The 21,338-nt window shown below is 41.9% G+C and overlaps 1 protein-coding gene across 4 annotated transcripts in view; it reads right to left on the bottom strand.

Annotated features, from left to right (window-relative positions):
• Positions 1-2,852: 2,852 nt before the first annotated feature.
• Positions 2,853-21,338, bottom strand: part of AASS (aminoadipate-semialdehyde synthase) — a 31,405-nt gene continuing 12,919 nt past the window's right edge. For all 4 annotated transcript variants that reach the window (XM_063323272.1, XM_063323273.1, XM_063323271.1 and 1 more), the window contains 11 exons: positions 21,162-21,283; positions 17,802-17,931; positions 16,840-16,950; positions 15,441-15,549; positions 14,868-15,008; positions 12,805-12,972; positions 10,443-10,538; positions 8,397-8,512; positions 8,137-8,225; positions 7,625-7,801; positions 2,853-5,387 (listed from right to left, as the gene is read on the bottom strand). In XM_063323272.1, the coding sequence (XP_063179342.1) occupies positions 5,269-5,387; positions 7,625-7,801; positions 8,137-8,225; positions 8,397-8,512; positions 10,443-10,538; positions 12,805-12,972; positions 14,868-15,008; positions 15,441-15,549; positions 16,840-16,950; positions 17,802-17,931; positions 21,162-21,283 (1,378 nt within the window). In that variant the 3' untranslated portion in view covers positions 2,853-5,268. The remainder of the gene's footprint in view (positions 5,388-7,624; positions 7,802-8,136; positions 8,226-8,396; positions 8,513-10,442; positions 10,539-12,804; positions 12,973-14,867; positions 15,009-15,440; positions 15,550-16,839; positions 16,951-17,801; positions 17,932-21,161; positions 21,284-21,338) is intronic.

Below are 21,338 nucleotides of genomic sequence, written 5' to 3' on the forward strand. Positions count from 1 at the left end.
AATTTTTGTGTGTTATATTTGTGTTATTTTGGGGGTGATCAGAGTTTCAATTATTCATAAACCTGCTCATTGTCCCAAAAGATATACATTTTTATAACGCGGTTGAACTACATGTACACGTTCTTCACAGCTTTCAGGCACGGAGTCGGTGTACGCAACAGTGCATATCGGTTGCTCTGGGAGGAAGGGAATATCTTCTTTTTCCAGGTGGCCTGGGGGCTCCTTAACTGCATCCTCTAAAGCCCTCGGGTTGACTGACACCTCCGCTTGCATGGCGAGGCTAAGGAGGAACAGCTACGTGATATCATTTCTCCCACTCATTCCAAAAACACGGACGCAGTTTTTCCTTTCTGAATCTCTAGGGGTGCCTGTATGAGAGAGGTCAATTGTGATCTTATGGCCATTTCCAAACCATCCACCGTAACCTTCTTACCACGTACTTTTGCACTTCACCGTACTGGTACCCAACATCAGAAACTGTCATGCTCGTATGCTACTTCCCCAGCCTTTTCTTTTGGAAAACTGGTCTGTACCCTCAAATAACTTTGTACTTTTTATTTTGATACCTTGTACTAATGGATTTGCAGTTGCATATAGTTGTACGTACAAAGTAGTTTTTAGGCCAATTAATTCTACTCTGTTTTTCAAGCCTCTGTGGACCAAAAGCGAAAAGAGAATCCTCCTTTCTAAAATCCCATCTTGATATAACTGTTCCTTTCAACCTAAACTGTTTTGCAGACATTTTAAAATGATAATCCAAGGAATCAGCTGTCATTCAAGGTTTCTTCCAGAGATGTTTGTAATCACATTCATCATCTTAGCATGCTGACAAGTTATTTAAAACATAACTGCTTAGGATAATCTCTTTACTCACACATATTGGTTCTCATCTAGAAAAAAAATAAGAACCATAAAAAATCTTCTATAATCTTCAACTGTGATGGATTACAGATTTTAATAAATGCGTGTCAGTTCCCCTCTCAGACAAAGGCCATATTCTAATTAATTTTTTTCTTGTAATCCAAGCTACAGACTCAAAAGACGTATAGCCTGCCTTTTCAAACTGGGTCAAGTGTGGAAAAGATGTTATCTATCTCCTGCAAGAAGTAGCATATTAATAAACAATGTCAGTTTAAGATTTTTAATTTTTTTTACAAAGCTGTAAATCCTATGTGCCAAGGAAAACTTGATTAGTGAGCTTCCTCCCAAAAAGACATAGATGAGTAGAGTTTAAAAAAAAAAAAAAAAAAAAAAAACCAAGTAATTTACTAACATCACCAACTGTTTAGTGATTGTGGTGGTGTGATTTAATGCCTATGGAAAAGTTTTACAAAAGTCAGCAATAAATGATGCGTAGAAGTCATGCAAACTCGTAGCTATTGGCGCAACGGCATATTCATTGAAGATCTTAGCACAGACTTCGACAATCACCTGACTAAACTAATTAGCCGTGTTTTATCACAATGCTTTACTTGGCACAGTTCGTTGCGATGTCCAAGGGTAACGTTGATGGGTTGAAATTTTCAGTGGTAAATTCTTACTTCAAGATGAGTTCAGCAAAGCTAAACTCGTTTCGCTCTCTAACCGTTCCGAAGCAGAAGCAAAGCAGGGCTGGGGAGAAGAGCCGTGCTCTCTTGGGGTTAGAAACAGAAACGGAGACCCAACTAAGTACCATAAGTCTGAGGCATCCTAGGTTACAGTCTTGGGTTTCACCACTTCCCTGCAGCGAGGTGAAGGGCTCAACGTCCATTTCTGTTTCACAGGTTTGTGCTTTGGTGGAGGAGGGACTCGACTTTCAAAGGGAGAAGAGGGAAGAGGAGCATCTCAGGACATTTGGCCACCATTCCCCAGTTCTTCTCTGTTTCCAATTGCATTCTTTTCTTTTTAGAACAAAAAAAAAAGTAGGAAAAAACCCTCCTGGCTTACTGAACTCATTCTCCTGTTTCAGCAAAGTCACATCCTGTGTAATTAGTCACTGCATATCTGAGATGGTCTGATCTGCCCTAATAAATTCTGCTGGACACTCAAAGCTAAATTTCTTTTTTCTCCCCCTCCTCATTGATTTTAGTCACAATCACTTTACCCGTGATTTTTTCCCCCCTTAAACAGCACATGCCCATTGTCCGGCAATCACACTTTTGTGCTCCATTCCCTGAAAAGGGATGCAATTCTCAGCTACAGGAATATCTGGGACAGAGTGTGAAACACTGAAGCAAGGAACAGAGTCTGAGTGTAGCGCGGCTTGAGCTCCTCCATCTCAGAAAGAAACCAGGATCTTACCTGTCATGGAGAGCTGGCACTAGAATAAATTCCAAAAATGAAAAAATGAGACACACAGTGACAAAGAGTCTGTTCCTTGCAGCCTGATGCGAACAGACAGCTTAAGTGCCTTTCAGCCCGGGCAGCGACAGCAGAAACCAGAGCACGCATTCAGCCGAGCAAGGCCCTCGAGCTGAGACAGGCAGCGAGACACCAAGCTTTCATCTCCTCCTGGGGCAGAGGGAGACACGACACATCCACTGTTCTGCAGCCTTCCACTGAAGTAGTTGTCCTCATGCCCAAGCACAAAACATCTACTAAGAAATTGCATCTCTAAAGATTACAGCTGAAGATGATGCCTAGGTACAGATTTATATGTATATAAATATATATATGGGTGTTAGATGTGGATGCTTAAACAATCCTTGAAGAGCCTTCTCTCGTGAGTTCACCAAAAAGTATGGACAGGTATTTCATGTACACAGAGAATTCCATGTGTAGACACCCTTTCGATATAATCATCTATGGAAAAAAAACCAAATCCCGTTCATACACATCTCGTCAGACTGTAAAGACGACATGACAATGAAACACAGGTTTTCAAAATTTATTTTTTAAGCAATCCTGTGTATAAGATACAATTATCTTTCCAATAATATGCAAAGAGAACTGAGAAGTCTAATCTTCATACAAAGGCTGAGCAATAAATTCATTTAAGTCTACACTTAGAAAACGAAAAGCAGCATTGCACTGGGAAACAGAAATATATTCTGATACAAAATGTTTCAAAAATAATAGCAGTGTTTCTTGAAGGAAACGGTCTGTAGTGCTTTCTTTTTGTGCTTCAAAGAGATTATATACTTTTTAAAAATTCTAATTTTCTTTGCATACTGCATTTCCTGGGCAGAAAAGCAAGCAAGGTGCATGCATATATACAGAAACACAACCCCATGTTTGTGTATTTGTGTGGTAAAGGAGGGAACAGAGAATTCTCGAGTGAAATCCTGGTCTCACCAAGCAGTGGACACTGCACCAGCAGATTCACATCTAATTTTAACCCTTAGTTGTTGGTCTTTAATCTACTGGTGGGAGGAGGAGGCAGCAGAGAGCGGAACATTCATTGCAGGCTCCATCCTTACCCCAGCTGCATGTACATACAACAGACCAACAGCCTGCAAGGTCAGCGGGAAGCTAAGCAACTTCGTGGAGCCAGGATTTCATCCGATACTCAGAACATGCATGGCACTGTAACAGAATTCCAAATTTGACAGTACAAAAACATTCAGTGGTTCAGTATAAAAAACCCTCCTCTTTGACAACCATACTCTGCCCTTCATTCTTCTTTCTCCCTTTGGCTCCTTTCACCCTCCTCTTTGTTGCAATTGCTACTTCATTACATATGCACAAAGAAAATCCAAATCTGAGTAGCAAGACTCGGAGATCAAAACTTCAGCTATTGTTATGGCTGCTTTTCCAACTGGGCAGTGCAACACCTGGAATTCCAGCCCCTCGGGACCGCGACAGTAGGACTACGGTTCTCAGGAGGTAAAAGGCTGTGCGTTTATCAGCAAAGTGTGCTTGTAGCAAAGTTGAAAGCAGACAGCTTCCAGCATCAGTGTTCAGCTTTAGAAAAGAGGAGCACAGGTACCAGTGCAAATGGTATCTGCCCACAGCATTGCACCTCACAGGCCTAACTGGTGAAGCCTAAACCATGCTTGCCTTGCAAGGTGGTGTAGAAATCCCTGAGCAAACACCACAGAAGCAGCCCTGAACTGGAAGGAAGCAACTGCTGTTTTGTTAGAGAGAAGCTACGCTCGGGCTAAAGTTCAATCCTGCGCTGATGCAGCGAAAGTGCGGCTAGAGCCGGGCCGGCACGCCTGCGCAGCGCGGCACTTACCATCAGATGAGCTGGTACGCCGGCAAACTCTCATCAGGCTGAAGTGGCGCTGCATTGAGTAGTATGGATAGGCTCCCAAATGAACGCTTCAAAAGCACGGTAGCAAAAGGACAGAAGAAGCTAACTCAAAAAGCAGTGATTTAAAGCTCTAAGCCTACTGCGTTTCAAAGCTGCTTGTGCTACACAGTCTATTCCCTTTGTAACAGTACTTAACCTGGACGTGGCGCACAGTGTAAGTGGGAAGAGTAAACATGTCATGTGGAGCGGCTTCGAAGCACATTAACCACGTTGTGTTTCAGAATGCCGAGCTGAATGCCGACGTGCTCCCTTCGCGGCACAAGCAACACGTAACAGCAGGTATTTCAACACATTCCAACCAGCTTCCACTCGGAGATGGGAACGGGGGCGGGGGGGGGAGGCTTGCTTTAAATTTCCTCCCTCCTCCAAGCAATTTAAGTTTAGATTCATAAGAGAGGGATTTAAAAAATACTAAGGTCTGGATTTCAAATATGTAACAACGGAACATTTTCAAGATTTAACAGGATCTCATTTGCTAGTAGTGCATAATTTCTAAACTATTTCTTGCACATTGTTATTGTGAAAACATTCACAAATAGCATTAAAAGGAACAATAAGACTTAAAATTTAAGTATCACTTTCATCTCTGTTTCTCTAATAAATTATTTTTACCACATGAACAATCAAACTTAACCAATGGGATTCATTAACCAGGCTTTTCCACCATGAAAGAATCCACTAATAGATTTTTCTTTCAGCTCAAATTTGTCTCAATAGTAACCCTATAAACTTAGAAGATAAGTTCTATTATTTAAAAAATTACTTCTGAGATATTTTAGGAAAGATATAAGGAAAGATCCGATTGACGCTGAAACATGTACGTGAAAGCGTAACAGTTTTAAGAGAAAAATACCACAATTCATGTGTGTGGGTATCGACAGTTTCTATATGAAAGTCAGGCAACCGGTTCTATGGAGGGCATCATTTGCGTGTGAAATGGCAGGTGCTGCCTTTATCTGGTCCAAACTGAGATTCTTAAAGGGGGGGGGACACACCAAACAAAGCCAAAACCCGGTTCCATCCACTGCTTCCAGTTACTGTTTGATAACGCTGTGAGTACTGTACACGATGCCTTCGGCCCGAACACGCTCAAGTATTGGTCCGTAAACTTTCTTTGTCAATGGTATAACCATACCTTTGGCATCTATTTCACCTGAGATAAAGGTAGGGGGGGGAAAAAAAGAAGTGTTAAGTGCTGTACTGGGTTTACCTGGCAAAGCTTTGGCAGCGGCGGGGGCTGCGGCGGCCTCTGTGAGGAGCGGCCGGGGCTGCCCCGAGCCGGCCACAGCCGGTTCCAGCCGGTTCCGACCCACCCCAGGGCACGGCTGAGCCCCGCAGAGGAGATGGTGGCGCCTCAGGGAAAATGTATTTGAGAAAGGGCAAAACGCCGCACAGCTGTGAGGAGTGAGGAAAAAAGTGTGAGAAACAGCCCTGTGACACCGAGGCCGGAGAAGAAGGAGGGGAGGAGGAGGAGGAGGAGGAGGAAGCGCTCCAGGCACCAGGGCGGAGATTCTCCCACAGCCCGTGGAGAGGCCATGGTGGAGCAGGGCAAAAGCGTGAGGAGGAAGGAGCAGCAGAGAGGGGCTGTTACGGACCGACCACAGCCCCCGTTCCCCATCCCCCTGCGCTCCTCGGGGCGGAGGGAAGAGGGTGAGGAGTTAGGAATGGAGCAGAGAAGTTGAGACTGGGAAAAAGAGGCAGGGGTGAAGGTGTTGTTCCGTCTTTGTTTCTCACTGCCCAAACCTATTTTGAATTGGCAATAAATTAATTTTCCTCAAGTTGAGGCTGTCTTGCCTGTGACAATGACTGGTGAGTGATCTCCCTGTCTTTATCTCAGCCCATGAGCTTTTTCATCTTATTTTCTCCCCGCTGTCCTGCTGAGGAGGGGCAGAGAGCAGTTGAGTGGGCGTCTGGCAGCCAGCCACAGTCAACCCACCACAAGTAAAAAAATATCAGTTTGCAATTACATAAATTTTAATTTTTATATTTTTACATATATGTATATTCAGATTTATCAACCTTGGCATTATGTTCTCACACAGCAGCAGCACTGTACCAAAGAATCACAGAATGGTAGGGTTGGAAGGGACCTCTGGAGATCGTCTAGTCCAACCCCCCGGCCAGAGCAGGGTCACCTACAGCAGGTTGCACAGGAACACGTCCAGGTGGGTTTTGAATGTCTCCAGAGATGGAGACTCCACCACCTCTCTGGGCAGCCTGTTCCAGTGCTCTGACACCCTCAGGGTAAAGAAGTTCCTCCTCATGTTTAGGTGGAACTTCCTATGTTCAAGTTTGTGACCATTACCTCTTGTCCTGTCACTGGCCACCTCAGAAAAGAGCCTGGCCCCATCCTCCTGACACCCACCCTTTAAGTATTTATAAGTGTTGATAGGATCCCCCCTCAGCTGTCTTTTTTCCGGACTGAAGAGACCCAAATCCCTCAGCCTTTCTTCATAAGAGAGGTGTTCCAGTCCCCTAATCATCTTTGTAGCCCTTTGCTGTACCCTCTCCAGCAGTTCCCTGTCCTTCTTGAACTGGACACAGTACTCCAGGTGCGGCCTCACCAAGGCAGAGGAGAGGGGGAGGATGACCTCCCTCGACCTGCTGGCCACACTCTTCTTGATGCACCCCAGGATGCCATTGGCCTTCTTGGCCACAAGGGCACATTGCTGGCTCATGGCTATCATGTTGTCCACGAGGACAAGGAAAAAAGTTTGAAATAGTAGTGTACACAGCTCGAATTTAATTTCATAGAGCTGAATTTAATTTGTAGAGCTGTGAAACTGTGATTAGGTAAAAAGCATCTAAACTTCAAAAGTTTGGGGTTTGGTTTTCTAAATTACAAAAAAAAAGACACAAAAAATCCCACCCCGAACCCAAAGTTTTTGCTCATTTCAGTTAGCCAGAAGAAGAATGAATTTCTAAATATTAAGAGCACGCAAGGGGAAATCACACTATTTCCTTAAACAGGGTGACAACTAGGCAGAGTCTGCCTGTCTATATACACACAACATGATCAGGTAATATGCCCCAAGCCTTAAATTTGATCGATCCAGTAAGTAGCAGTGGAAGCCACTAGTTTGTCCAGCACAGGTATATTTTAGCCCACCTCACTGTGGCATAATCAATACCAAAGGTCCCTTCTACAGCAGTGAAACACTTAAGATTAAATTACTAAAAATCTCTGTAGATTAAGAAGTTAAGTAACTGAAACATCCAAACATGCAGATTAAAAATTCCTGTAAAGGCGACGGGAAAAGTTTGATTAAATTTAAAAAAATAATAATATAATACATATATACGCTTCAGAAACATTACACATCTGCTCTCTACAGGCAGGAAGATCCAGCGTGACGAAATACTGTAGTTGAAGCCTGAACAGTCACTTACCATCTAGAATCATCTTAGCAGCAATGGCCGTGGGGTATCCTACTGTTTTAGCCATCGCAGAATATCCTTTGTTATCGCCATAGACAACCAGATCAATAAATTTGTCTTCCAAATGACCAGAAGGATGCCTGAGACCTATTTCATTTCTCATAACAATCATATCTCTCTCTCCAGCGCCTAAAAGCAAAGTACACAAACTACTCATTACTTATATTTCAATCGTAACAAGATGAGGTTCCTGATGAGCAAGGCACTATGCGTACACAGCACGCGTAACAGGGAAGTGACTTAAGATAAGGGACTATTAGGGAGGACAGAATATTAAGATGAAACTAAAAACGTAACCGGGAAAGCAAAGGATAAATTGGGGGAGTAGAGAACATCACAAGACATTAAAAAAATCTAAAATTAAGGTTTTTTAATGAAGGTGAACAAGCTAATCTAATTAAGACTGATAAGAGATACTGACTTGCTCCACTCAAAGCCATGAAAAAGAAGAATTTCTCACATACCAAAGGGCAGCTTCATCTCCATGTGCTTTGCAAGAGCCCCAACAATGGAATCTGCTGCTGGAACTGGTTCATCTCCCAGTAAGCCTAGCCTGGAGGAAGAAATGAGACATCATTGCCTATCAAGCATAGTCTTTGTTTTGTAATTTCCAGCTTGTTCAGCATACCAGTTTAATGGTCTCAACATGGACCAAAATGGGTGGAATTGCAAACCTTTATTATTTTTTTTAACCTTAAAAAAAAAAATCACTGGAAAATGTTACCATTCCACTGCCTCCAGCTGACTTTTATCCTTTTCCAGTTTGCTAAATACAGCTTCTTTAAGAACGTGGTACTCAGCGGGCGGTTTAATTCCAACCAGTTTGCACATGAGCTCTTTCTGTATTAAAAGAAAAGGAAAAAAGTTCCGTAAGGCCTGACATCTGTTCCCTCTCCTTTTCAGCCAAGGTTTCGAGAACCCACTGCTCCACTAAGCTCAGTTAATATCCAGGACTTCTGAGAAGGCGGGTTATGCATACAGGCAACATGACATAGTTTGAGTTTTTTAATGGCAACAAGGGAGAATAGGGCTCATTTTGTCCTAAAACACTTTGTACCCCACCGCTCAGCTGCTTCCCCCTAGTTTTTTAGTCTTATCCCTTCCTCTGGCAGTGAAGAAAGAACACATAAATCTGCATAAACAAGGAACACTGGGAGGATGTCCGGGTGAAAGAGAAGCCACCTGGAGACAGCCAGGGAGCCAGGAACTCAAAGATTATCTTTCAACTGGTCTGGAAATGGAGAACGTCCCTTCCAAAAGGAAGAACACAGACTGATGAGATGGAACAAGGCTCTGGAATTCCTGAGAACATATTACCAAAAAGCCTTCTGAAGATTTTTGTGCGTATCTGAAGGCCATTTTGTGCTATCTAGGTGCTAATTATTGCTTGCTTCATTCACAGCAAGACAGGTAATAAACGGAGCTATGAACAAGATAAGAAGCAAGCAAGAACTGCAGAGTCGTCTCAGAAGCTCAGGTTAGCCTGTCTCCTCTGCGTCCCAGGCAGAATAATAAAGGGAAAGTACTCAGATGGAACAACATTGCTGAGACAAGGTTTGCAGCAAGACTAAGGAGTTTATAGTTATTTTCACAGATTACATGACACTGTACGCTTATTCATTGAGGCTAGAAGGACTGCAAATTCTATCCATCTTTGCAAAGAAAACTTGAAGATATCAACCCTAAAATTGAAAGTGGACAAAAATCATCTCAAAAAAAAAATAAAATTCCCACACGGCAGCCCAAAAAGTCCTGGAGCTTGGGAAGATGAGCAGTGCTGTACGTTAGTCAGGGACAAGCGAGACTGGGCCTCTTCACCTTGTGCTTTCGTGGTTTTGAGAACACTCGAGACATTCTTAACTTGAAATAATGGCATCATCAGAAAAATACTGTGCTCTCCTCAGACCATCACACAACATAAGCCTGGTGTGTTTTTCCAGATTAATGCCGATAAAAGCACAAGGAAGGAAACAGGAGGCAGATCAGAATTTTGTTCATCTGATTAATAAAGAAAGTTACTCTCTCAGGGGTTTGCAAAATGGAAGAAAAATTTCTCACAAGACAGACAAACAGATCTGACAAGTAATAAGTTGTTCATCAATTCATCTGTTTTCACATCATATCGAAATATGAAATTCCCTGCTTTGCCCACAGACACAACCGAAACATCGATTGTCAAAGGTAACAGCAGCACATCATGGGAGTCGTACCTTGGCTGAGATTAAGATGAAGTGAGGCATCAGTAAGCAAGACAGAAAAGCGGCATAACAGAAGACAAAAAAAAATGCTTGTACAGAGTTTTAACAGGAAAAAAGATTCTAACATACTCATTCAGGCATGATCTCTTACCTCTTGATGCCCTAAAAAATACTTTTACACTGAAGATCATAGGCCAGTACCAATATGGACATTGCAAACTCACAGCACTGAGGGCTGGATTCTGACTAACAGAAAAGTTAAGACAATTCATAAAAATATTGTACGGGACCTCTGAGGGTGATCTAGCCCAACACCCTCCTTGAAGCGGGAGTACCACCAGCACTCAAGTCAGCTGTGACTTTGTCTAGATGAGTCCTGAAAGCCTCCAGTATCTCTCTGGATAACCTGTTCCAGCACTGTATTACATTCCTGCTGAAGAAAATTGTCCTAATTTCCAGGAACAAAGAGCTGAGAAGACGAGCATACAATGCAAGATTCCCATCGCTAAGTACATCCAAGAAAAACATTAAAAAAACAGAAGAAAGAAGGCAGAGTAATCAGAGTAACTCACCCAGGTTAGAGGTGGCGTGGTTGAGCTTAGCAAAGGATAAGGATCTGGGTTAATTAATCCTAGTTTTACAAAGCCACCCATAGTCTTAGAGTATCCCTGAAATAAAAGAATAACATGGTTAAAAATAATAATCACTTGAAACTGAAGTGAATATTTCTCCTTGCTTTGAATGTAGTGGTAGATACAACCATGGTAGTATTAAGCATTATTCCCATGGGAAGGCAGCCACAATAACACGATGCCAATGGGGTTACTGCTACAGAGCGGCACTTTCAACAGCCCCTCTTCACTCCTCCCCCTACTTTTTTAATACCCTCTTTAATGACTTACTATTATTCTGCCATCGGTACTTCCATGGCAAGTAGCGTTCGTTCATGCGATCAAAGGGCTAAGCTGGCCAGCACTAGTTCAAACCCCAGCAGGTCATTACAGATGGGGTCGTATCAGCCAGATGGTCCATAAATGGACCACTGCATACAGAGAGCCCAACGCTGAACTCAGCTCACCCCGGTTTTACACCGGTGTGACTGTATGGGCATCTGATAAACTGATTCTAAAGATAAGAATCCTGTGTATTTGTATCTTTCTTTCAGGAATATCAGCGAGTCAACCAGGACAGCAGCAGAATAGTATTTCAAAGGAACTGCAAAGGCTGCGATAGGCTGCATGATAAAAAGTCTCAACTGGTGTCTGCTAAATTTTTGTTTGTATTCCGTTAACACTCCCACACAGCTGCTAGACACCTGAAAACACTTACATGCAAGTGCTAGAAACACTGTAAAAAAGAAGAATGGTGGAAACGGAGCACCCTGAACGAGGGCTAACTATAATTAGGAGCCACCTCCACCAGCACTGTTATCAGCTCAGATGGCCTTGCGGTGAGATCCTTCTGTGACACCTCTTTTTAAACTGACTCCATCAGCTACCTGAACTTAATCTAGAAAAGGCGCTCTGAGGAGTTGTTAGCCTCGGCACTGAACTGATTCCTTTCTGCTTTCTGCCGACACAGCAGCATGTGCAAAGGGCTGACATTAACTTCTGCCCTGCTCAGCGCTATGTTCTGGCACATAGGTACCACGCAGGCAGAAGCACGGCAAAGCTCCTCCACGCAACCCTACCAACATCACCCCAACCCAAAGGGATGGACCTGCTTTGGGGGGTTAAGAAAACAGCACTAACCACAGAAACGTCACTCTTGCAGCACACTGACAACAATTGTGCGTGTCATCCTGACATTTTCGCTTTTCCTTGTGCTAAGAAGAAAATTTTACCAGGCACCAAATGGAAGAGCAGATACTGTCATACTAAGACTTCATGACGAGATAAGACTCCACATATTTTTAGCTTCTGAACAAGAGATCGTATCTAGACCGACAAAAAGAGAGCTATTGCAATTTGTAACCCTTGTTCCCCTGCGTTGGCCTTCAATCTTCTTCTGCTAAGCAAGCCTCCCTCCCTCCCAGAAATAAAGAAAAAATCCTATTGTATTGCAACAGAGGAATTAAGAGGGAAAGGACATACACTTTCCTCAAGCCACGTACAAAACAACAACTTAAACCTTGACATAAACCTTAACTCAATAGACGTATCACAACATCCAGAAAAGCTTTTTTCAAACCTTCAGTATGGTTTTAGGTTTATTCCTTATTAATGTATATTGAACAAACAAATAATTAAAAAAGAAATCTGAAAGAAAAAGATATTATGTTTTGGTTCTGCATTGTGCACCTAACGAACAAAAGGAAGAGAGTCTATCAGTTTGAAGGAAAACACATTTATCTCTTAACTTTTCACTTAACTGACCAAAATGTTACAGCTGCTCAACTTCAAGATTTCCAGTTACTTGAAGAAAAACTTTCTCAGTTTGATGGAAACCCATAATTTTCTGTAAGATTTTTACATTCTGTTTTTCATAGGAATACAAGCAACAAACTATAAATTCAAATTTTTATCAACTTTAAGAGAATAGATCAATTCTTAAAAATACCTAACAGCCACACACGTCACACAACCCATGAAATTTATTTAATTTTTAAAAAATCTTCTATTGATCTGACACCAAATACAGATCCAGAGAAAAAAGAAACAAAGACACAGACTGTGCAAGCCAACCAACCAGCTGCCTAAAACAAGTAAAACTATTTTTCTGGTTTGCAACAAACACCAGTTAAATAAACCAGGTAAAGCTAGATTAAAAAAATGAGAGAAGTGATTTCAGTTCTCTCTCAATTGGGATAGTGGAGAGCTCATAAATAGCGATACAGAGCTATAAAAGGCTGTCTTTTAGATACAGTTTTCTTGAAATGACAACATTCATCTCTTGAGGAAAAGAGAATTAATAATAGCAACAACAAAAACTTACTTTGTATCTTAAGGTGCCTCTCAACAAAGTGTGAGCTGTCTGAATACCATACGGCTCAGCATATTTTGTACTGTCTCTGTTAGGAAAACCTTCAAGATTTAATCCTGGGAAAAAATCCATTGGAGTAACAGAATCAAGTAATGCTCCTCCAGCTGGAATATTGATAACCTAGATTTTGTGAAAGAACAGCAATATTATTTCGGTGCAGCGTTATTTAATTTATTTTACAACAGAAAAGATGATATATGCACAAAATAGGAACAATGTGCTTAGTGTTTCTGGTACAAGCAAAGGCCCAATCTAAATAAAGCGGTTGCACGAGCCATTTAGGCATGTGATGGAGCAGCTTGCACTATGTCAGCCATTACTAGTCAAAGGGCTAAAACAACCCACATCCTTCTCTCACTATTAATTCTGTAACCGCTGCATGTATAGTAAAGCGGCAGGTTTCCGCTTCACTTACATTAGTGTAGTCGTGGAGCACCTCCCCAAACTACGCCAGTGTGAAGGGAGATTCTGCCCATAGGTTCCCTGCTTTTTCGTCAATTTTTTTATTCTCTTTTTGTAATGGGGAGAAGGCAAATGTAAAGAGAGGGATGGGGGCTTGTTTCCTTTTTTTTAAAGATTAAATTAAATCAGGTGATATCACACTGATGTAAAATTGCTGCCCCTGTGTATCTTTACTTGCAGTTACAAAGAACAGAGAGAATGCACCATCGAAGGAAAACAAAATCGGGTTGACTACTTCTATTCTCACTCCCAACCAAAGCCTTGAACCCCGCTTCCTTCAAGCAGCTGCTGCACAGATCTGCTATGCAGCATCAATACAAACTCATTTTGTGACTTCTGAGCAAAGGGGCAAGGTTTCCATTGAAAAGAAAAACTAAAGCAGTGAAGTCTGCAGCAGCTGAAAGATCTTATTGTGTTTGTCAGGCAAGACACCAGTGTGGAAGAATCCTGCACAACAGTCAAAGACAGCTAAGGATTTACCAGCAAACAGGAAAAATTGCACAGTTTACTGACAAGCTGATAGTGAATCATTCATTTGCATGATCTAATTTTTCCTAGCAATGAGTGAACCAGGTCAGAATTAAATCAGAAACATTTTCACATTCTCCAAGAGACCCTTTAATCTGAAACTTATAAACTATGTGTTATTGCTTTTTAAATAATTATCCAATGTACAGTCCCTGAATTTCTCCTTTCTTACTGCAATAAGAACACTAGAGCACCAAAATGTCATGATAAAACATCTCAAAAGATTTCTCCATTTTGCAGATCAAAAAGTTTAGATAATTAGCTAAACTTTACAGTGGTTATACAAAGCAGTCTCCTTGACATTTGAAGAGCCCCTGCTCAGTAACTACTCTGAGCAAGTGGGACTGATCAAGCAGATAGGACTGGAAAGCAGAAATGTGATAATGGCTTGCAATAGCTTTGCACAAATCAGGTATGATCTTTCCATAAAACAGACGCAGTGACATTCACTAGGTTAAGTCTACTCTAAAGACTCTTGCACAAACAGCAAAACAGAGCTTACATAAAACACATCAGAAAGCACCGTACACTTTCACAAAACCCACTCAGTGGGTTACTGGTATTACAGATTGCACCAAAAGAAAAAGAAATCAAGAGTTCTGCTATAGACTGTGCAAGTACAGAGTGAAGCTGTTTGGTTTACCAACATGACTACAGAAAAGCAAGAAGGATGCACTCTCACCTTTGTTTCACAGAGCCACAGACAGGGCAATTAAGTGGCAAAAGCAACACGCAGCAGGGATAGAAGCTGAACCCAGAACATCAACCTCAATCCAGTGCTTTAGTCATTAGAACACGCTCCTTCTTTGCAATCCATTTCCATACAGTAAGTAAGAATTAAGCTGGCAGCAGCCAGGCACCATCATGCTCCAAACACAGGATTAAGTGATGTACACAACTTGCTTAGGCAACTGACTGTCACCAGCTTGAAAGTAAACACGGCATCTTACAAATCCCACTTCCCTCCTTAGCCCAACATCAACTTCTTTGTCTGGCTTTAAATGGGAATGTTAGGATTACTTCACCTCTCCATTTTTTAAATACGTAGCAGACTGAACTGTATTCAGCAACACTCCTTGTGGGCTCCAGCTGAACTTGTATCTCAGAGGATTGTCAGAGTGCTCTGGAGCTGGTAGGCCACCGCAGAAAGAAGTGTAGGATACAACCTGTCAGATTTATACACGGAAAAGAAACAATGAAGATAAGACAGACCAGGATGCAAACAGTACAGAGCTACCTTGCAGAATTTCCATTCGTTCCTGAACTTTCTGTTGACGTTATCTGCCAAATGGACCAAATCAGAAGATGTACAGTGGACAGGGGAAACCAAAAGAATTTCACCGAGCAACTGTGTCAAGCTGTCACACTGCAGGCACTGTCCGTAAAGCAGAGGAAACCAAAACACACACTGGGGCAAAGCCATGCTAGTTGATGGTCTCACCAATTGGATTAGTTGGCACCAAATTCCAAGAATCCAGAGAAATATGGTGTCCAGAGTCTGTTCCATATCAGTGACATGCCCCAAAACTGGGTGGTGTTAAAGGAACAACTTTACTCATAAAGTCTTGGCAGAACTATGCACTGCCTGCCAACCTTACCGTAGCACCAACTTCTTTTGCCTTGTCAATACATTCCATCGCCAACATATGGTCAAGACCAGGATCCAAACCCATTTCGCTGATAACTGTAATACCAGCAGCTTCTACGCTGAAAATAACAGAAAGCAGATCTGTCAGAACATTCATTATTACTGGCCTTTTATTCAGGAAATCTGTCCAACAAAGGCCCAGAAAACTTTCCCCAACACAGTAAATTCTGGGCTCTGCCTGTGGAAGCAGATGTTAAAATCTGAACAGTGACGATGGTCTTCCTAGCCTTGGTTTCTCTTATTTTGCTGCAACTTTTAGGGCCTGATGGAAACAGAAATTCCTACAAGCTACTGCATATGCCACATTCTCCTGGACAGTTCTATAATGCTGGAAGGCAGCAATGCAGAGGACAGCAGAGAGCTAGTCATAATTGCCCTAAACAGCTCCTGCAGGGGAAAGAGATCGAAAGGCCTACTTTCCCAAAGTACAAACATTTGGGTTTGCTTTTTTTAAGTTGCCTACACTCCCACAGCAGCTCACTTTTCACCACAAACTGAGGTGATTTATTTTATTTTCACAATCACTTTGTGTTTTGACAAATGAGATGTCTTTTTTTTGTTGTCTTTTCTTTTCGAGAGCATGATGATATGTGCGCATCACAGCAAGAGAAGGGGAGGAGAGTCCCCTAAAGCTCCCTCATTGCCTGCAACTCTGGTTCTCTACCTGTCTAGCTTTCTCTGTTTTATCTTTTGTAGAGACACAGCATGTACAATTCTCTTCTCATTCACTTGAATTCACTTCAGAGTTTCCAGTACCATGACTGAGAGAAGCACCGAGGTGAAGCTCCATGCCTAAAACAACTTCCAATCACATAATAAGTAGGACAACAGAAACACTGCAATAGTTAGAACTGTCACCAATTTGAGACTAATATAGTGGACCTGTTCAAAAGACGGTGGCATGAAGGAGGATAGATACAATAAGTCAAGAATGAGTTTTTATTAGGGAAATGAGAATAATGACAAATGAGCTTGCTGTCACTGGTAGAACAGGACAGCCCAGCTGCTCAGCTTGAATATCAGCCCAGCTCAGGCATCCTCACAGGTTTGAGGGGAGAGCGGAAGGCACATTAACACGGAATAAGATGGGGCACGCAGAACAGTATATTCCGGTGTTTAGAGCACTAGTCTGACCAGACTGGGGTATGAACTCATTTCTCCGCTCTGCCACAGCCTCCACATGCAACTTTGGGGAAAGGTACTTAGTCCACCATCATAGAAAGGGAAGGAAAAAGAATGCAGAAAACAGTAATTCACAATAAGCGTTGCAGGTGTAACAGACTGCAAAATATTCAGATAATGCACTCAAGAAGGAAGCAACACCAGGGAGATGCTACTCTCATACCTACCTCTCCTGGAGTTCTTTCATAGCTGGTGTTAAGTAGCTGGCTGTTACCAGGTTCACTTTGTTGTCAATACACTTCTTAGCAACCAAAGGATGTGCTGAATAAGGCAGCAAGCTACAAATGAAGGAGAATTATGCAACATCAAAATTCAGCCAGTTACTTATGCTGTTACTGGAAAGACACTCACAAATGTTTTTGTATGCCTACAAAAAAGCTCCAGTAAATGCAACAGTCACACCTGCCTTGCCCTGAGCAGTTTTATACCTACACAAGTGCAATGCTACCCTATCAGAAGAGCATTGTTGGATGCACTCAGAACAGGGCGCAGGACAATAGGGGAGTCATTCTTTAGACAGCATCTTTTGTCACACCTCTCTTTATAAAAAACAAACCACTGACCTCTTTTCAAGGCCACCTTCTAAACAGGCATGCTGGAGGTTTAGAAGATGCAAAACTGTAAAGCCATCCTTGAGAAAGCTTGCCTTACAATGATCTTGCTGAAGCGCTTTGTGAAAAGCACGCTCTACATGGAAAGGAAAAAACACTCATGACATCCGTGGCAAAAGGGACAAAATGGCAAGGACTATGAAGTCATTTCCTCCCCTGTTTCAACACCTGGAAAGAGATCTTTCTTAATGGGATATTCAGGGGAAATGACCATGATGTCGGAATTTCACCTGCTCTTGCAAACATGCAAATTTGATCTCCTTGCACTAAGAAGGCTGTCCACATAATTGGTGAGCACTTCCAAAGAGATGCTGCAGTCAAAGCCCCTTTGAAAGTCCCGATGCCCTGCTACGTGAAAAGGCAGAGGCCAGTTACAACTATTTACATACACAAATATGACCCTAGTTCTTGGGCATTAAAAAAAAAAAAAGTTACCATGTTATTTAGGTCAGTGAATTTGTAGAAAGAAGCAGCACGGCTTAGGGTTGAGCCTACCATGTTTTACACAGAATTCTGACCTGATCACAAGGTCGTGTTTCTTCACCAAAGAGGACAGCTTTTCCTCGTGCTTAATGACATCCATATGAACTGAAGTAACATTGCTGTATTTTTTCGTCAGTTGTTCAAGCTGTTCCTTCATGACAGATGCTGTTTCAAAAGTAAAACACATCAACTGTTAACTAAAGATGAAGGAAAATCCAAAGCACTCCCATATATAATTGTCCTTTAGACGGCAGCTCATCTGAACTGGAACAATAATCCTACCACATGAGATCTGGGAAAAACAAAATAAAGATGACCGGCAGAAAAATATAACAGCTCTACTATGCCCAGTCAAAAGTACAACTAGCCCATTTAGGCTGACCAGTATGGTTTTTCGGAGATAGAGTATCAGTGGAAAAACTCTTAGAGGTAGGGAGTCAAAAGGATCAGACAAATTAAAAACTTTAAAAAGGAGAGAAAGAGAACCAAAGTTAGAGTAATGAGTAGGAACTCAATGACATCCCACATACAGCACTACAAAACCAAGCAGCAATTTTCCTTATTTATTTGGTGGACAATCACACCATAGACTTGATCTTCATGCTTTGATTTGGGGGGGACATCACCCCTTGGGTCTACCAACCCTTACTTAAATGTGTCATCCAGGGGTCTGCTTGGCAGAACAGGGTGTAGAAGAAAACTCGAATGCCAGAAACTCACATCATGGTCCTAGAGCTATTAAGTAGTTGAGCTCATTGGCATTCAGGAGCTCATCAATTTGCTGAAGAAGCATTGCACAACTAGAAAGGTAGGGGAAAAAATAAAAAATAATTGCCTACCCCAAAAAATGCCCTTCCTTGCAGGTTTACAACCTCATGTGAAACAGAATAATTAAATCGTGCTGAAACAGGCAGAGGCTTTGTTCTTGTTTGTCTTTCACATGGAAATACGGGAGAGGCATGCCTGGTGCTTCCCAGTTTAATGACATAGTGTTGAGCTGACTCTTGAGGGAAGATTGCAATGGAAAAATTTTATGCCCTATGTGTTTTAAAAGTAAACTGGTTTTGGATTAGCATCACCCTGCTGAAAAACAACCATTTTTAATTAGCACAACAATTTATCTTGAGGCCTAAAGTATTTTAGGCCACTATGCAGTGCATATTTTCTCCTAGTGTTAAAAACGGTCACTTCTCTAACCTGGCCAAATAGACGCAGAGGTGAAGTAGTCAATCAGTTTTTGATGGTCGCAGCTATTTCTGCGAAAGCACAGACTACATCATTGACATGCAAGAAGCTGACTAGAAGTCCAGGAGGGAAAAAAGCCCAAAGAGGAAAATTTGGTTTTCTTTTTCAGGCTGTGCATGGTTTGAGGGAGACCGGAAAACGTGAGCTAGTTTTTAAGGTCTTGATGAACGTGCAGGTTCAACACAGCTAACTAACAGATCTAGTAAATAAACACATGCCCAGAAAAACTTACCCCATCCCTCATGCCACGTAGCCATACATTTATACATAAGTCTGGTTAAAAAAGAAAACTTTCAAAACTGCTTCAGTACATTTTAGCAGAATTCCTATTTATAGCCAAGAACAGCTTAATAGCTTCAAACAAAAACAATGCACATCATTCAGCATTTTTAACATAACAAAGATAAAAACATTAAGCTTTTGCTTAGGCCAGATATGACTAAAAGGCCCAGAGCCAATCTGACTAGTTGCAATATTTACTCGTGGCTTAGTCCTACCAATGCTGCATGTGCTAATATTATCACTAAAAGGGAGAAATCCAGTCTCTGCCTGCCTCCATTTGTTCCTTCCTATTATCTTGCTCCTACTGCCATCAGCACTTACCATTATAAGGAAAGCAGAACTGAAAAAGAGATCTGGGTTAAAGCAACCAGTATTTGCCACATCTGACTGCAAGTGAATCCGTTTCCTGTCCCAGCTCACCATGCTGCCAGCACAAGGATGGCAATGGGAACACAGCCAGGAGGAAGGAGCAGGCAATGAAGGCAGCAGGTGGGGCACAGCCTTACGGAGAATCAAAACCGTCGGTGGCTCTAACTTAGGGCCTCATTTCCTTATGGCCTTTCCAAAGTCAATGGGAAATAAATATTGTCAGAGGGTGATTCTCTGTACCCTACTCATCAACTTGTGCTGAGAGAAAAGAGCTAGGCAAAATCATCTACAAATTCAAACCAAAAATAAGTTGAATACATGAAGATTTCTCAATTAAGATTTTCCTCATTTGGATTTAAAGTGGTGTAGCCTAACAGTAGGGAACCAAATGTGGCACTGCAACGTGCATTTTATGCTTTCTTCATCTACCTGCCTGCTGCCAAACATTAGACAAGTAACATCTTTGTGTCTATTTCCTTCTGAGTTCTTTTGTGTGTGTACCGTAGAAACGGCATGTTTTTAAGCTACCCAGATAAGAGGCACCTCCTATGTTTGCACAGTGCTTGGCAAAATAGACCTTCCAGTTCACCTGGTTTTCCTTTCTGTTACTGTATTGCAGGGTCTAGATGCAGCTTCCGTACTGATGAGGGGATGGACACTGCACATTGCTGTAATCCTTCCCTCTTTGCCGCATCAGACAGTGCTAATAACAAGGGTGCAGCTTCCTTAGAGTTCCCCTCTTCTTCCTAGTAAATCTTTTCCACGGGGTTAAAAGTACTGTGGTTATCACCACAAAGCATAGCAAAAGCAGCTGAGTATGAAAGTAGCACAAGGGGAAAAAAACAAACCAAATCAACAACAAAAATCAACAGAAATAAAATGGTAAGTTTTAAAGGAAACCACCTCCCAGCAAAGTAGCCTGGGTTTTAAATCGGAAATCACAGAATTGGGGTGAAGTCAACATTGAGGGTACAGAAAGGTGTTTTTGAGATGCCCAGCCTTAAATATGCTCCAGATAAAACCAAAACAGAGGAATAAACAAGACCGCGTGGGGCTGATGGGAAGGTCAGGGTCTGAAGGTTAACCACCATGGTACTGGTTATAACAACAGCAGAGGCTTCACTCATACAGGTGTCTATAAAAACAATGTCATCTTCTTGTGTGAAGCTGAAAACACAGCCAAGCACCAACAGAAGTGAGCGGCTAGATACAAAACCAATCCCAAGCCCAAAGCAGGTTAGAAGGAAAAATACTTCCAGTTTCTCCACGCATGCAAACAGTAAACTGTTAATGTGGCTCTGTCATTTTCAAATCAATTGTATAAACTCAAAATGCTCAGAAAGCTACAAAGTCCTTTTCTGTTGTGCACAGTAACAAAGATTTTCTTTATCTGTTCTCAGAACCAGATCCATTTATTACTTATAAGAAAGGTTCTGCCATGCTGGCAGGTTTAAATTAGACATAATTTTTCAATTAAAAATAAGCAAAGTCTTACATACCAACTGTGATGTCAACGTTGGAATCTCTAGTGAGATATTCAAGTACAGGGCCGGAAACGTAGCCAGATCCAAGCAATAAAACCCTCTTCTTATTACCCATCTTCAGTGACTGAGCGTATTCCCTAGGAGGTGTTACAGGCAAAATTAAAAATAAGTATGTTTTAGTAAGTCTACAAA

The sequence above is a fragment of the Chroicocephalus ridibundus genome, chromosome 1 (genome assembly GCF_963924245.1).
Source record: "Chroicocephalus ridibundus chromosome 1, bChrRid1.1, whole genome shotgun sequence".
Taxonomy (NCBI): Eukaryota; Metazoa; Chordata; class Aves; order Charadriiformes; family Laridae; genus Chroicocephalus; species Chroicocephalus ridibundus.